Genomic DNA, 16,163 nt, shown 5'->3' on the forward strand with positions numbered 1-16,163 from the left:
TATCACAATATAATCCCAATTGGTGTTTTAGTCCGTCTCCACTTGCGCTGATTGACCCCTCGGAGTAATCACACAGGAACATACTGACAAACCAGTCTGCAATACATCTGGTTTCAACCAATCACGCAACTCACTGGACCTGTCAGTTGTTAAACATACATGATATGTAGTGACTGATCAAATCCACGAAGGGAACAGCTCAGATACTGCAGTGAAATCCATTCCATATATTTAAAAGTTCTTTCAACTCCCAAATATACCCTAAGTACGCAGCTTATGAATAAGAGCAAAGAATGACAAATCCATTCCACACATCTCAGACAACCATACAATGAAGACGACCATTTTATACTTGTGAAGACTCCATCCAAAGTTTTAACTGGAGACATCAATGGAACATTGCCAATGGGAACACAGGATCCTGAAAGGGTTCCCTTTGTTCTAATCCACAAAGGGCCAGGCTTGAGCTCAATCAAATGGAGTCGGCAGCAAACCATGAAATATTGATCATAATCTACCGCACCAAGAGCCAATAGGGCATGTCATCGGTAGGAGCCAAAGTTCATATATGTGAGCCCATTGGAGACAATAACAGTGGAACAGCTTCCAGTGATGGGTGACATGTTATAAAAAGTAACATGCATTGAAGTATCAAAGGATCCTTTTACTCATGCAAATCACATTGTGAAGGGACTTCAAGTAGAAGCAGAGAAAAAGGTTCTGATTCTGCTGCACAGGTGTGATTACCAACATCCATCATCTAATTGGATAAAATACTTCTCCGATGGAAAGACCCAGTCTCCGCGAGGATTGTAAAAGAAACTCATCCGTCCCCTCTCAGTCTTGGGGAACAAACCCCTACGATTGGCCACCCCTATGCTCCGTTGCCATGGCGGTGCCACGCTAACAGTCTCTGCACAGCTGCCCTCTTGACCCGGGCTGGCAGCCTACAGCCCTGGGGGTCGTTCCTTGCACCCTCTTTTTTTCCCTTTTCATTCTTCCATCACTGTGCACGGTGACAGCAGTTCACTTTTGACATACATTTCTTGCTTGCAGATCACACACATAACAATAGTCATCGCGATACTTCCCTACTGGGTACACAGCAAATCATTTCAATCTCCTATTGTCAAAGACATGTTATTATTCAAAGCCTACAAACCTATTTGTGTCTTCATTAACAACAAAGGTACATTGTAATATCCACACCTGCCATATCCCATTATCCCCTCACATTGAAGAACAATCAGTTCCAAAGGACAAGTAATAAAAAAAGAGAAATCAAATAGATACATACCTACTTTGTATGTACGAGGATATACAATTGTATCCCTCCAATTCAGACAGTACAATTCTCTTCTTTTTTTTTTTCCAATAAGGTACAACAAAATAAAATAAATCTTCTTCATCTCAAGTCACTATGCAGAATGGAATGTTAAAATTCTTCCAATCCAATGCTGATTCACTGGATGTTATGAGATTCACAGACATTTTCTTTTCTACTGCATGTGGTATATCTTGAAGAGTCATATTTGATGTTCAGCTGCACATTATACAAATTGTATATTAGGTTAGTAAAGTGTATTACTTATAAATTTTACAAGTATAGTAGTTTAAAACTTTCAAACTTTTGACATAACTTTCAGAAGCTTAAATCATCAGTTTCTGTAAGCCCATGCTGCCTCATGGTGACTAGAATACTATTAAATAGGCATGAAAAGAAAAATAAAGATCTAGCAATTAAGTACACATGATAGTCACCTTTTGCAACAAAATCAGGATGCACTGTTTGCACATCAGGCAGGCAATGTTGTATGATTGTGGAAAAAAATGAATTAGGGCAATAATGCCTCACATCACTTCACCAATACCGGCAGTTTTCTAAGAATTTGCTATGATCAAATAATTTTGATCTAAGGCTGCAGTCAAAACATTAGCAGAATTCATATCATTACATGTATTGTGGTATCATTTCACACATACCTTCAAGGTGTTAAATAGGTGCTTGCCCAGGGCAATTGAAAATCACAGTCGGGTAAGTGTTTTGGAATAATGAGAAAAAATGCAGAAATTGGGCTAGCAAACAGTTTTGAAGCCACCTTTTTTTTTCACTCCCCCCCCCCCCCCACCTTCAAGCCCACAAAGTTAACCATACAGAAGCCAAAAGATAATGACTGTTTTCATAGTGATGCAACTCACTTCAATTTCATTTCAGCAACTCTTTATACATGAAGAAGTCCCAATGCAATGCAACATCAGCACTTGATTGAACCAAGGAGGTTTGAGAAATGGAGTAACAACATTCTCATTCCCTTTGATCCCATGTTTCATGCCGCCACTCAGATATATTTGAAGTACAATGTATGTGCTAAACTGGAGCTGCCTCACATATAGGAAGACAATTGATTCATGTGGCATTGCATCATGACTCGTCACTCTCAAAGGAAGATATGTCTTTATGATGGTAATTGCTTTTCGCCGTCCCTTCTTAGAAAACAAGCGGCACATTAATACTGTATACGCCGTTACTTTCGTGAAGGTTTAATTTTCGCGAATTTCGCAAATTGCTGTTGGATCACGAATTTAACAACACGCAAAATTGTCTTCATGCGCTTTGTTAATAGAGCACTAACGTAAGCGTCGGCATCGATTCGCGAAAACAACATCTCGCGAAAATATCTGTACGCAAAATTAACGGCGTATACAGTAGTACAGGCACTGGGATGTGCGAATAAAAATTGTGCAAAAATTGATGAAATGAAAATCAAAATCACTCTTTTTTACATGACTTTACACTAATCTAACATATAAATGAACAAAGAACTATACTAAAAAAGTATACCATATCAGTTTCATTTGTCGGAAGCGATTGGAAAGATGATAAAATCGGCTTTGTAGTGAGAGTGCAGTTTCAAATATTTTCACAACATACAGCTCAGGTTTACATTTTTGCACACGATAATCTTGGACGGGATTTACTTTTGTTTCATATGCTTTATCATTAAGAGAACATTCATTCTATTTGACAAATAAACAAGCAGAATATAGACGATATAATGTTAGAGTTTAAAATGAATCTTCAGATTCCTCAAAAAGACAGCAGCATGGAACCCTGATCATCAAAGGCACAAGTGCACCTGTGGAATTCTTTTGTGCATCAATAGAAAAATGGCAGCTGTTTGAATAATTATAGCCAGTTGGAAATCCATCTCCTAAACCTCCTTGATTGAACAAAGTTATGTACCACCCTGACATTACAATAACAGAAACTGAGCTGTATTGTGGTGTACCTCTTTGTTGTTTTGCTTTTAGTTATCCAGATAATTATAAATTTGTATTGACGAAGTGTGCCTTACAAACTGCAATGGAACATTGATTACCAGCTCCAAGTAACACTGAGGGCACTATCCCCAAAAAATGATATGCAGATAGATTTCCTGAAGATACACATTCACAGCAAATGGAATGGAATCCACCAAGAAACATGGAAAGATGGGTAAACACACAAAATAAGAAATGTGATGTGGCAACAGTGATATAATGCTGCAGATTAATTTCTACAACTTTCTTTACATTGAAGGCACACAATTTGAAGGCTTGATGCCAAAAATATATTCTTTTCCTTGCAGATGAGTTCAGTTTTAAAGTTCATGCCACATTGATAATCCTTCGGATATCTACCCTCCTCCCTATAGGGCCTTGTGAAAACAATCTGAACAGACAGGATTTACAGTACTTCAGTGGTTTCTCATACATTATATTGAGTAATCTACATATTCTAATCTCAGTTCTGGTATTTGGCATTCATGAAAATATACTCCAGGGAACTAAAAACTCTCTTACTATTCCAAAATACTTCAAAATCCTGAAATATCAGATAAGAAGACATGAAGATATTCAATAAACACTTGATTCCTTTTCACAAATCTTTTTTTTTTTTTTGAATTTCATTCCCAGGAATAATATCATACAGTTCTTAGTATAAGGGTATACAAGTCAATCACAGTAACATGATGACAAGTCACTTTATTTTACAGATCCTGATTCTTAAAAAACACACACTTTACACATCTGGCATTGAATAAATGTATCACTCAAACAGAAACAATAGGCGTTTTCACATCAGCCCAATGTTTCGAAAATAGCGCGCTATTTTCTGACTTGGGAAATTTTCCCGATAGCGGAATAGCACGCTATTTGATAATGTGAACACAAATTAGCGTGCTAATTGTATCGCTCTGATCGAGAAAATTTCTCGTCTCCAACTCGGGAAATTTCTGAAATAGCGGGATAGTAGCGCGCTATTTGATAAATGTGAAAACGACTCGAGAAATTAGCGCGATGAATCCCATCATGCCTAGCGTGTGTGACCCGATCGATCGAGACACACTGCACACAAATCATGAGGAATTTTTGAGAGGGCACACAAATTACTGATGCTGTTTGCACATACTCAGCTGTCGAATTAGCTATTTTACTAACTATTCAGGCTACTCGCTCATTGGGCTGATGTGAATAAGAAATGAAATAGCGCTCGGATTCGCAATGGCAGAAAATATTTCGAGCTTGGATTTTTATCAGGCTGATGTGAAAACGCCTAATGTAAGCATCATGCAAATAACTGCATTCATGCTGCATGAATAAAGATGAATTAAAAATATGGACTATTGAAGGACAGGTATGACTCATAACAACATCCCCGTAAACTACAGCAAAATGATACCACAGAAAAGCAGAAGCAATTCAAGAATTAGATGCATAGTTATGAAATATTTGAAGCAAGCTGAAGAAAAGACTCAGTCTAAAAGAACGAAGCGAAATATTTGTTTGCAGGGAAGAGATTGACAAGTGACAGATATAGAGGAGGATGGACAGCATGGATGCTATGAGGCAGACCCTGCATTGGGATTTACAAACTTTGCCCTCCTATCAGGACTCAAGGGCATCTATGCAAATTAAGCTGCTGATCAGATGTCACAAAACTTTGTATCAATGAAGAAACTTTACATGAAGTATGTGTATTTCAGCGTGAGTGCACAATGAGTGTGTGAGTGTGTGCATGCGTGTGTGTGCATGTGTGTGTGTGTGTGTGTATTGGTAAATTATATGCACACGCATGCATATAATGGGAAAGACACTGACAGACATAAACAGGGCAAGGGTAGCTACATCTGTAATTGTATCTTTGTCTGCAAAACACTGTATTTGAATATGAGCAATGTACAATACTCAAAGATAATATCAAGATCACATTCTGATAACATGAGAATGCATACAAAGCCATTTGTAAAGCTGCTATTAAAAGAAAAAAAGTGAGATTCCCTTTACAAGCCACATTGAGCATTAAATAGGTCACCCTTATCAAAAGCAAACAACTTCTCTCCTAATAACAATCAATACTCAAAATGTAATAGGTATTCACATTTGGACCATCTCTCTATCTATTTCTCATATCATATTCAATTCTCGTAGAGACAACCACTGCTCAGCCTGTCAGGCATCATTACATTTCATCTGTGAAACAGCAAATTTCTGGGTGCCAGAGGCAATTAAACCTGGCATGCATAATCAGAGCTTGTAGTACACCTGAAGCATCCACCGTCGGGAGGTGGTCATGTGATAGGAATACCATTGGATGGCCTTACCTCAAGCTCGTCGATCCTGGCCTGAAGTTGTTCCCTCACTCTGCTCAGTTCATCCTCGTGATCTTCTCTCACTGTCTTCAGGGTATCCTCGAACTGCTTCTGAGACTCTGGATATGCCAAAAGAGGGCCACAGTCATACATTAGATTAAGCTCTACCCATACTCACAGTTTACAGTTTATAGATCTATAGTTTATGGTTTATACAACCCGTAGCTTCTGAGGCACATTCAATAACACACACTTGTGACACCGGCTTGATCCATGTCATTCAGTTTACTTAGAAGTTACACACATGTACGTGTAGCTGATGTGGTGGAATATCAAGTTTATTCTAAAAAGTATGTTTGTTTGTTTTTTTGTAATGTCATATATACTACTGTTATTACAATATCTTATTTTCTAAAATAATCTTTGCTCAGTGTGATGTTAACATCATGTTCATTTTAAGCTTAGAGCACTGTTGGCTACTAGGAAGACATGTGTGCTAACTTCATCCTGTGAAAAACCTGGTAGAAAAAGTACATTGTAAGTTTCACATCGTCAAAGGCTATAAAAAGTACATGGCTATACCTTGAATGCACTGTCTGACTTGTACATGTACTTTTTCCCCTTGATCCTACTGCTCTCATTTCCCAGAGAATCACAATTCTCTACATTCCTCCTTGAAGGGGGAACAAACCCTAAAATATATATGTGAATCATATGAATGTACAAATAATAGTAGGACATATCAGTGAAGCTTGAGAAAAATATGACAACCTGTTCAAAAGTTATGATTTTTCAAATTGTTGGGTCAATCTATGTGCCGTCACTGCCAAAAAAAAAAAGGAGAAAATCATAATTTGTAATGTCGTAGTAGGATAGCTGTACACAAGAAAATATAATAAGAATCCAACATATTTTCATTTTTTTGTTATACCATAGAGCACTTCTGGCTAACACTTTTAGATGACAGGGGAATACATATTACCCTCAACAAAATACTACATAAAGTATTAAACAAGTGGAAGCAATGTGTACTTGTCATGCTATCGCGTACCGTGGATACTTGGCAAGCGTTAGCAAGAGATGGCTAGACGATGCCGTGCATGCAGTGATACAAAGTTGTAATAAGTTGCCCTAAGGTCTCTGTTTTCCCTCTTTATACTGCAATTTAACCCGTCAATGATGATTTTGCTTTAATATGCATTGTCCATTGATACCAACCCGAGTTTATTTGGGACTAGTTTTCAATGGGTTAAAGGGATCGTACAGTTTTGGTTGAGACCTAATTTCAGGTTTCTACCATTTTTTGGTGAGATAATGAGAAACCTCTTATGAAATATGAAAGAGCATGCAATTCCATGAGGAATTCAACATTTATTTGATGAAAATTGGTTTTGAAATGGCTGAGATATCCAAAATAGGGCAATTCTAATAAAGTGTGGGAACCATACTTTTATTATGATCGCTTTGTTTTACTTTGTTTTTGGATGTTTCAGTCATTCCAAACCCGATTTTCATCAAATAAACTTTGAATTCCTCTTAAAATGGTATGCTCTGTACTATATCATAAGTGTTTTCTTGGTATCTTTCAAAAAGTTAAAAGCCCAATTCTCATCTCCACCAATACTGTACCATCCCTTTAAGATGAGAATACCAGCTATGCTTGCTCTAGATATCTGAGGTGGTTGATAATGATAATATGGACTGGCTACTTTTGGGGATACAGCATTATTAAAGTGCCTCACTAAAAGTTTTGTATCGCCCTCAAGTCCAATTCATATTATATTATAATTATCAGATAAAGTACAGAGAAGCACAATCAGCTTCACTAATGTGTAGTTATCATTTACTAGATTAAGTACAATCAGCTTCACTAATGTGTAGTTATCATTAACTAAATTAAGTACAATCAGCTTCACTAATGTGTAGTTATCATTTACTAGATTAAGTACAATCAGCTTCACTAATGTGTAGTTATCATTAACTAAATTAAGTACAATCAGCTTCACTAATGTGTAGTTATCATTAACTAAATTAAGTACAATCAGCTTCACTAATGTGTAGTTATCATTAACTAAATTAAGTACAATCAGCTTCACTAATGTGTAGTTATCATTTACTAAATTAAGTACAATCTCATAGTAATCAAATATACCATGCACTGAGAGGTTCCAGTTGAAATTATGGATTCTAAGGCAATTGGCTGGCACTATTTTCTGCGCCCCTTAGAAAATAGTGGGGCAGGGCATAATCGAGTGAGGGTGCTACCATAAAAATTTACAGGTGTCTAGATCTTTAAATTTGCCATACACAAGACACCAACCTATGAAAGAACAAGTTCACCTTCACAGGCATGTGGATTGAGTGAAAGCAGCAATATTAATAGAATGCATCAGCAAGAGTTTGAGGAAAATCGGACAATCCGTTCAAAAGTTACGAATTTTTGAAGTTTCTGCTTAGTCACTGCTGGATGAGAAGACTACTACAGCTTGTGATGTCACATGTGTACGACGATAAAAAGAAAGTATAAGGAAAATTCAAGATATTTTTACTTTTCTCGCATAATAAAAGAACACCTGACTTCCCTCTTTCCGAAGGCAAGGGGGAATGATATTACCCTTAACATATGTCAGTGACGAGTCAAGGATCTATGCATTTTTTTCAAAAAGTAAAATTTTGTGAAATTCTTTAATATATTTTCCTTATATCGTTGTACGCATGTGACATCATACACTCTAGTAGTCTTGACATCCAGCAGTGACTGTGCAGATACAGGGTGTGTACAGTTCTGGTTGAGGTGAGGATTTAGCTTTTAAAATTTTGCGAGATAATCAGAAACCACTCTATGAGATGTCAAAGGGCATGCAATTCTAAGGGGTATCAAAAGTTTATTTGATGAAAATTGGTTTTGAAATGGCTGAGATATCCAAAAACAAGGTGAAACAAAGAGATCCTAATAAAAGGCGTGGCCTGTCGCCTTTTATCATTATCACTTCTTTGGATATCTCAGCCATTTGAAAACCAATTTTCATCAAATAAATGTTGAATCCTTCTTAAAATGACATGCTCTTTCATATTTCATATGAGGTTTCTCATTATCTCACCTAGGAATGTTCAAAACATGAATCTCCACCTCAACCAGTACTGCAGTCCCTTTAAAAATTCATAACTTTTGAATGGATTGTCAGATTTTCCCCAAACTTTCACTGATGTGTTCTACAAATATTGCTGCATACACTCAATCCACATGTATATGAATGTGGACTTGTCCTTTAAGTACATTAAGAACTTTGGCCCTGTAAAAGGTAGAACACTGGAGGTACATGTAGCATCATAAAAAAAAAAACAATAGGGAGTATGAGTTTCACTACAATGCACGTCCGTAGGAGTATCTATTTAAGAAAATTGACCTTGAAATATGCACGGTAGAACAGAGCACAAACAAGAAATTATTATGGTGGCCTTCTCTCATCACCCTGTAAAAAGCTGATCACTGGGGGCAGCATCACCAAAAATTATAGGGGTTCAGGAAAACTGCACAAGAAAAAAAAAAACACAAAGTGGCCTCTTTGGTGAGCACTTGTACGGCTTAAATTGGCCAAACATCATGAGGTCAAAGAGAATTAATGGCATCTATATAAAGTGTATGAGGGGATGTTTGCCGCCCTGCTATGTCCTGAAGACCTGCTACATCCTTCCAATGACAAGAATAATGGGCTGGGTGTATGCATAAAAACAAGCAATTGCTTGCAAGCAAAAGCTTTTGCTAGCAAGCACAAGCAATTTGAGAGACCAAGCATTTGCTTAAAAACGTGTGCATAAACCAGACCTTTTGCTTGTTCTTGCTAGCAATTGCTTATGATTATTCAAACTCTGTAAAATAAGCTTGAGCTTTTGCTTCACTGGGACGTTCGCTTTTAAGTATCATTTTCATATTCATAGAAGAAAGATGAAACTTGTGCAGGAGTGGTATAAATCTACAAGAAATTCATTCTAAGTTGTGTAAGAAAATTATTCGTTTCAACAACGGGAATGTCCAGTGGTTAGCACGTAAAATGTGATGAGAAACAGGTAGGATGTCTGATATCTGTGGAGAGCAAGAAGACCTCTCTCCACATGCGACCTGGCAGATCCGGGCTACTATATTAAAGGAGTGATGGGAATCAGCCAGTATGTGTGTGTTTGTATAGATGTGTCTGTGCGTCTCTACGTGTGCATCTATGTCATTTCATAGCTCTTCTGCTGTGTCAGGAAATGTTTCCGTGCACACACGCCCTTTCAAATACATGCTGTCACACCCACCTTTGTTCTTGTGTTCGTACAGGTGTGATATCCCTTGTGTTGAAAACGCAAGCAATTGCTTGTGCAGGACAAGCAAAAGGTATTCAAAGCACAAGGGAAAGGTTATGCATATGAATTTAATTAAGCAATTGCTTGAGCTAGATCTTTTACTAGATGGACTTGTGCTTGTGCTTGAAGCAATTACTTACAAGCAATATTTGCTAGTTTTCATGCATTCACCGCCCAGCCCAATGGGCTGCTATGGTGACCTCAGCCCAAGAAACCATATTCACATGCAGAAATTATTGAGGTTTTTTCTGTGATGCATAATAAATCTTATTTGCTACCGTTGATGGAGGAAAAAAAAAATCAATTGGTTTCAGATAAACTGCTTTGATTCTCCAGACTGCGCATGATGCGTGCAATAAAAAATGACTAGAGAATGACCCAGGGCACATGTATGTGACTGTGCAGACCTACTGTGGCAAATACAGGATTAAAAAATTGCTGGTTTCTCCACACGCCGTGCACTATCTGTCAATTATCGCGAGAGTTTCTAGAGAACCGGTAGTACGGGAGAGGTTGACCCGATTGGATTGATCTCCATTCGCTGCCCACTGGGGGTACATTCAAAAATCTGTGATTCGCGCAAGTGTGCTACATTGCCCATCAACGAATATACAAGGTCTGTATGCATCAAAGCATAATTATGTTGATCGGTAACGGTGGATTCTATTCAAGATTCTTCCTGTGTGTACATACTTACATGGAGATCACTGACAAAGCTTTACACAATTCAATACAGGGATTTCCTAGAATATCAGAGTTGGGCAAACCTTTCCATTGCAAAGGTATCCCCACCCTACAGGGTCTTCAACAAACAAAATAAATAATAATAATAATCTGGACTGATTTTTGCATTGCAATGCTTCTAATCGCAAGATCTAAGAATGTTTTTGTGTCCCACACACATGAATTGACAGCTTCTGCATCGCATTCCAAAAATTGATGATCAAAAGTTGCTAATTTCTGGACTCCATGAAAGCGACCACAGTTCATTTTTTGGAGTTCACTTCCTTGAGTTACAAATCACAACAGCTATCTTTAGATTACAAGCTCAAAGCTACCCAAACACAGGAGCAAAAAAGGAATAGGAAATCAAAACATGAAAAACAAGAAGATAAACAAGAAATCAAAAACATGAAAAACAAGAAGATCATGAACAATCACATGTGCATGTTTGTGGAGACCATGTGCAGCAATAAGCTAGCTACCAGGGAGGGTATCAACATGCTTGGAGAGAAAAACATGCACAAACAAAAATAGTGTGGCATTTACGCTGAGGTCGGTCTTTATCTGAAACCTGCTGCACACTACCCTACCTGAAGTCGTACGACCATCCGACTGTTGGTTTGACGTCACCAAACACCATTATAAAATGGGTTCAAGAATGTAGACAATAGGAAGCGCTGAAATGAGACACACCTCCTTCCTTTACTTCAGTACAATTGCACTGCCTGTAATCCTATGGTAGATTGCCGATCGTCTGTGCGCGCGGCGGCTCCTTTGATGAATTGCATGCATACCCGCTGTCAATCCTGTAAACAACTTCTAGTTCGGGCTGCCGGCCGGCCGGCCTGTCTTCCCTTGTGCATAACATGTGTGGCGTACGTACGTATACTCTACTATGTATACGTACACTTTGTACAGTACAGTAGACCAAGCGTTATGGGACCGGACGCGTACATGGAGTCACTTTGAAGAGCAAATCCAACGATTTAGCAGGTTAATTCTCACGCCGTTTTCAGAGTATGTTGTCTAGTAGGCCTATATGAGGAGTCTAAATCAAGTCTTTAGGTAAAGGGTGCATATTCTATGTAAAATAAGAAAGTTTTCATGCGGGAACTTAAGTGTCCGGAAACCCAACCCCCCATTATACTTATACTGTATGTGCGGGACTTCCGCGAGTGCGACGTGCGTAAATGTTTAGGACGAACATCTTCGGACGTCTTGACCCACAAAGGTACGTGAAAAACGCTGAAAAATGATGTTAGTTTTCGAATTTTCGACCCATTTTATAAAACAAATGATGCACAGGATTATTTCGTGGCGTTAGTGGAGGCGTAGCTCACTCTCGAGTATTTACAATGTAGTGCAACATGCACTCGGCTTCGCCTCGTGCATGTTTCACAATTGTAAATACCCTCGAGTGCACCACGCCTACACTAACACACTCTATCCTGTGCATCATTTGTATAGTGTCAGGTCATATGACTACATGTACAATTTTGCACGTCGCATGACCTGATTGAAAGGTTTGCGCATGTTGAATTTTTTCAAGTGGTTGTACGTTTATAGCTAGCTATAGCTAGCTCGTAGCTGCACATGCCTTGTGTGCTAAAGCGCGTGGGAGCCAGGTTGCAGTTCCTAGGGTCAGGTCGCACATAATGTGAGTTGCCAGGCTGCATGACTTGGCCTCATGGTCAGAAGGTTGTACAACCTCAAGTCGTGTAGTGTGCAGTGGGATTTACACCTTTGGGTTACATGTGTACTTGACAGGATGGGCGGCTTGTCAAATGAGAGAAGCCCTTCAAACAATTTTGTTGAACAAGGAGTGCAAATAAAACGAGGAACTTGCACAGCATCTGTTCTAACCTCCTTTCATTCCTCTCTACCCTGTTTCCCCCTGCATTTTCCCCTCTGAATGCACCAAAAAATAGCCAACATTTATGTGTCGTTTGAAAGTTTGCACGGACGGATGGTGATGTAAATGATGAAGAGAGGTTTGCGCTAGCACCATGTGAATGTGAATGTAGTCCTTGAGAGGACTAATGTTTGCCAAAAGAAGACCCTAGGAAGAGAGGAGAGGAGGGAAATGACATAGGGAGAGAGGACGGCAAAAAGTGACAGTCCAGGGACAATAGTGAGGTGGAAGTTGAAGTTGCACTCGTGGAGACAGGAGAATAGGAGACGGGAACAGTTGAGAATGCTGGAGAATCAGGCAAAGGGTTTGGAAGTCATTGGGAGGAGAAAGATGAATCACAAGAGGAAGGAGGAGAGGAAGATGTTGAAGGTTGCAAAATCATGGAGGAAGGTGAGTGGATCCTAGGAAGGACTCCTGAGAGACACAGCGATGGGAGATGAAGAATAATAAATCAAAGTGTAGCCCTACTCCTGGCCTACACTCTGCCCTCGACTCACCAACGCCTGAATTTATCCTTCCGGATCTACTCTACAATGAACGCAATCAACAACCACAACACACCAGCACCCACTCCAACACCAACCGCCCAGCCCACTGTGGTCGGTGATCCCCTTCAAGGTCCACACTCTCCACACGTATAATTCATCTCCACTTTCTCTAAAGGTTAATAGGCCCAACACAACTAATGAAGGACAATCTGTCCAAAATGTCAAGCATCTTTCACCCGTTGACGAGGACCATGCAATTACACATATAATTCATCTCCACTTTCTCCAAAGGTTAGGCCCAATATAACTGATGAAGGACAATATGTCCAAAATGTCAAGTACTAGTCTAAGAGTATCTTTGACCAGTTGAGGACAAATTATACATATAATTCACCTCCACTTTCTCCAAAGGTTAGGCCCAACAAAACTGATGTAGGACAATCTGTCCAAAATGTCAAGTACTTTGATTATCTTTCACCAATTGAGGACAAATTATACAAATAATTTACCTCTACTTTCTCCAAAGGTTAGGCCCAACATAACTGATGAAGGACAACCTGTCCACAATGTCAAGTACTTAGAGTATCTTTAACCCGTTGAGGACGATTCCAGAGTATACTCAGACAGGTGTCTGTAAGAAATGCATGTTGTAGCAAAATCAGTCCTCCCTCAACGGGTTAAATAGTTATTCTAGATCTCTAGAGATACCGCTCAGCCATTTTCATGACTCTCCACTTCTTTCTCTTATCCTTTCGTCTATTTTCTCTTCGATTTTTTAATACCCATATTTCCTTCCTCTTTCTATTTCCTGCTTTCCTTACAACCAAATGGCCTTTTCAGGAGCACTGATCACCACTTTTCAGTTGTTACGGGCACTCATTTCTCAGTGCTTTTCTCTCCTTTAATGACTAAATTTCTACTTTGTCTTCTCTCCCACTTTCTTCTTCCAAAGGAATCCAGTTCAGGATTAAACTTTTAGTGATTTATTCTTTCTCTCTCACAGCTCTTTCTCACAGGAAGTCCTTCGTAGAATCCCCTCAAATTCCTCCCTCTCACTTCTCACAGTTTTGATTCCTCACTGCTTTAATAACAACTTTGCTTTTTCTTCCTTCGTTTGCAAAACAGCCTTCAAAATTTCACCTTCTTCACATCTCTCTCTTATCTCCATGATTTTCCAAACTTTTCCTTCTCCTTCTCCTTCCTCCTTTTCTGGTTAATCTTTCTCCTCCCACTGATTTCTGGACCCTTTTACCTGGTTCTCACTCTATTCTTCTTTACAACTGTCCCTGTCTCCTATTCTCCCATCTCCACTGGTGCAATTTTGACTTTTAGTTCACTGCTGCCTTTTGACTGTCACTATTTCCCTCCCTTATATTCTCCCTATATCGCTTCTACGTTGTATACACTCCACTCTCTTCTACCTGAGATCTTCTTTAGATAAACAACAGCCTTTTTTGAAGGAATACATTCACCTGGTGTTACCACAAATCTCTCTGCCTCAGACCCTAAATTATACCACATCACCAAGCCAAGCCCTCTAATAATTTCCTGTCAATAATCCCATTCTTAATGTTTCGGTACTGTCAAAAGTTTTATATCTGTCACTATGATGCAATGTTCGAAAGAATTTAATCATTGGAGTGTAACCTTAAGTCGCATTGAAATCGCACTTTATTGCCTTTAATACACCAAAACAAGATACTTTTTTGCAGGTTGGCAGAGAACGCACAAGTTCGCAGTCCACCTGTGCGAAAGCAGTCAAGTGGTACATGTACCAACTTTCCACGGTCAACTACATGTGCCATGGAACAATGAAAATATTGAACTCGGGTGCAAGGCATGAGTAGAGCGTGCGCTGATGGGCTCACAAAATGTTTTGTTGTATGCACAAGAGGCACCTGAGTGAAGTCAGCGAAATTGAAAATCCACTGAGATCAGACTTGATTGTTACGTACATCTTCAAATGGGTTATCTAGCAACGCAAGTGCACACTGCATTAGAAAAAGGCAAATAAAACTTCAATACACATAGCTTTTATTCAGAAAGATAACAGATATTGATATAAGAAAATTTAATCTTTCTATTAAAGCCACTTTTCTGGACAGCATAACACAAATTGAATTAGGCCATGAATGCAGACACTCCTGTCTACATTTTGGGAATTTGGTATGCCAGGTTCCTGTATATCAGGTGACACCATGGGCACTTAGTATACCAGGTTCCCGTAAGGAACAAGTTAATGTGTAACTCTTGAATAGATTGCACAAATTTGCTCAACTCTCATATCATATTTTCTATCTATTTCTAATTCTTTGGACCTACATTGATTTGGAGGATATTTCTCTTTTGACTGATCTTGGGTCTGTGGCAAATATTCAGCAAAAGCTATGGACATCAAAGAACTGCTAGTGTGGTTCCACAGCCGGTGCGCATCCAGCAGTTAGCCATCATTTATTTCTGATATGACTAACATCTGACTGTACTGGCGATCACACTTGCACACATTCATTGGGAAAAAATGCAGAGCAAGAAGAGGCACGTTTGGTCAAAAGAATCTACTATGTGTTGTAATACCAATATAGCCACAGTGACTGTACAGCAATTACTCCTTTGTTCCTCTTATCTGTAAAGCTTACCATTCCAAACGTCACCAAGTTGAACGTTCAAGGCTTGAATTTTATGTTGAAGTTTCTCTATGGTCACCTGTAAACCACAAGAAAGACAAAAATGAAAATAATCAGGAAAGAAAAAACCCAATAATTTCTAATGAACAACCTTGATCATCTACAATACTATGTATCAAATAATAGTAAAGAATGGTTTCTATCTGGTAAGTTTCAACACCATACACTCAGGCATCCAAGACTACACACGTCACATGTTAAAGCAGTTCTCAGGTATCAAAGTCATTCATTCATTAATCCTTTTTTTTTCAGCAACCATAACAATTACAATTAATATCATCAAACAGTACACTGAAGCAATTAACACAAACAAAATCATAACTTAATCAATAACAAGCTTTGCAGGGGATAAATAAAACTTTCATTTTCTTTGTGC

The 16,163-nt window shown here is 38.7% G+C and overlaps 1 protein-coding gene across 1 annotated transcript in view; it reads right to left on the bottom strand.

Annotated features, from left to right (window-relative positions):
• Nucleotides 1-16,163, bottom strand: part of LOC140237414 (uncharacterized) — a 144,561-nt gene that overhangs the window by 100,891 nt on the left and 27,507 nt on the right. Inside the window, exons 10-11 of the mRNA XM_072317334.1 lie at nt 15,740-15,806; nt 5,646-5,752 (exon numbers count right to left, since the gene is read on the bottom strand). Coding sequence (XP_072173435.1) covers nt 5,646-5,752; nt 15,740-15,806 — 174 coding nt within the window. The remainder of the gene's footprint in view (nt 1-5,645; nt 5,753-15,739; nt 15,807-16,163) is intronic.

The sequence above is a fragment of the Diadema setosum genome, chromosome 14 (assembly GCF_964275005.1).
Source record: "Diadema setosum chromosome 14, eeDiaSeto1, whole genome shotgun sequence".
Classification (NCBI taxonomy): Eukaryota; Metazoa; Echinodermata; class Echinoidea; order Diadematoida; family Diadematidae; genus Diadema; species Diadema setosum.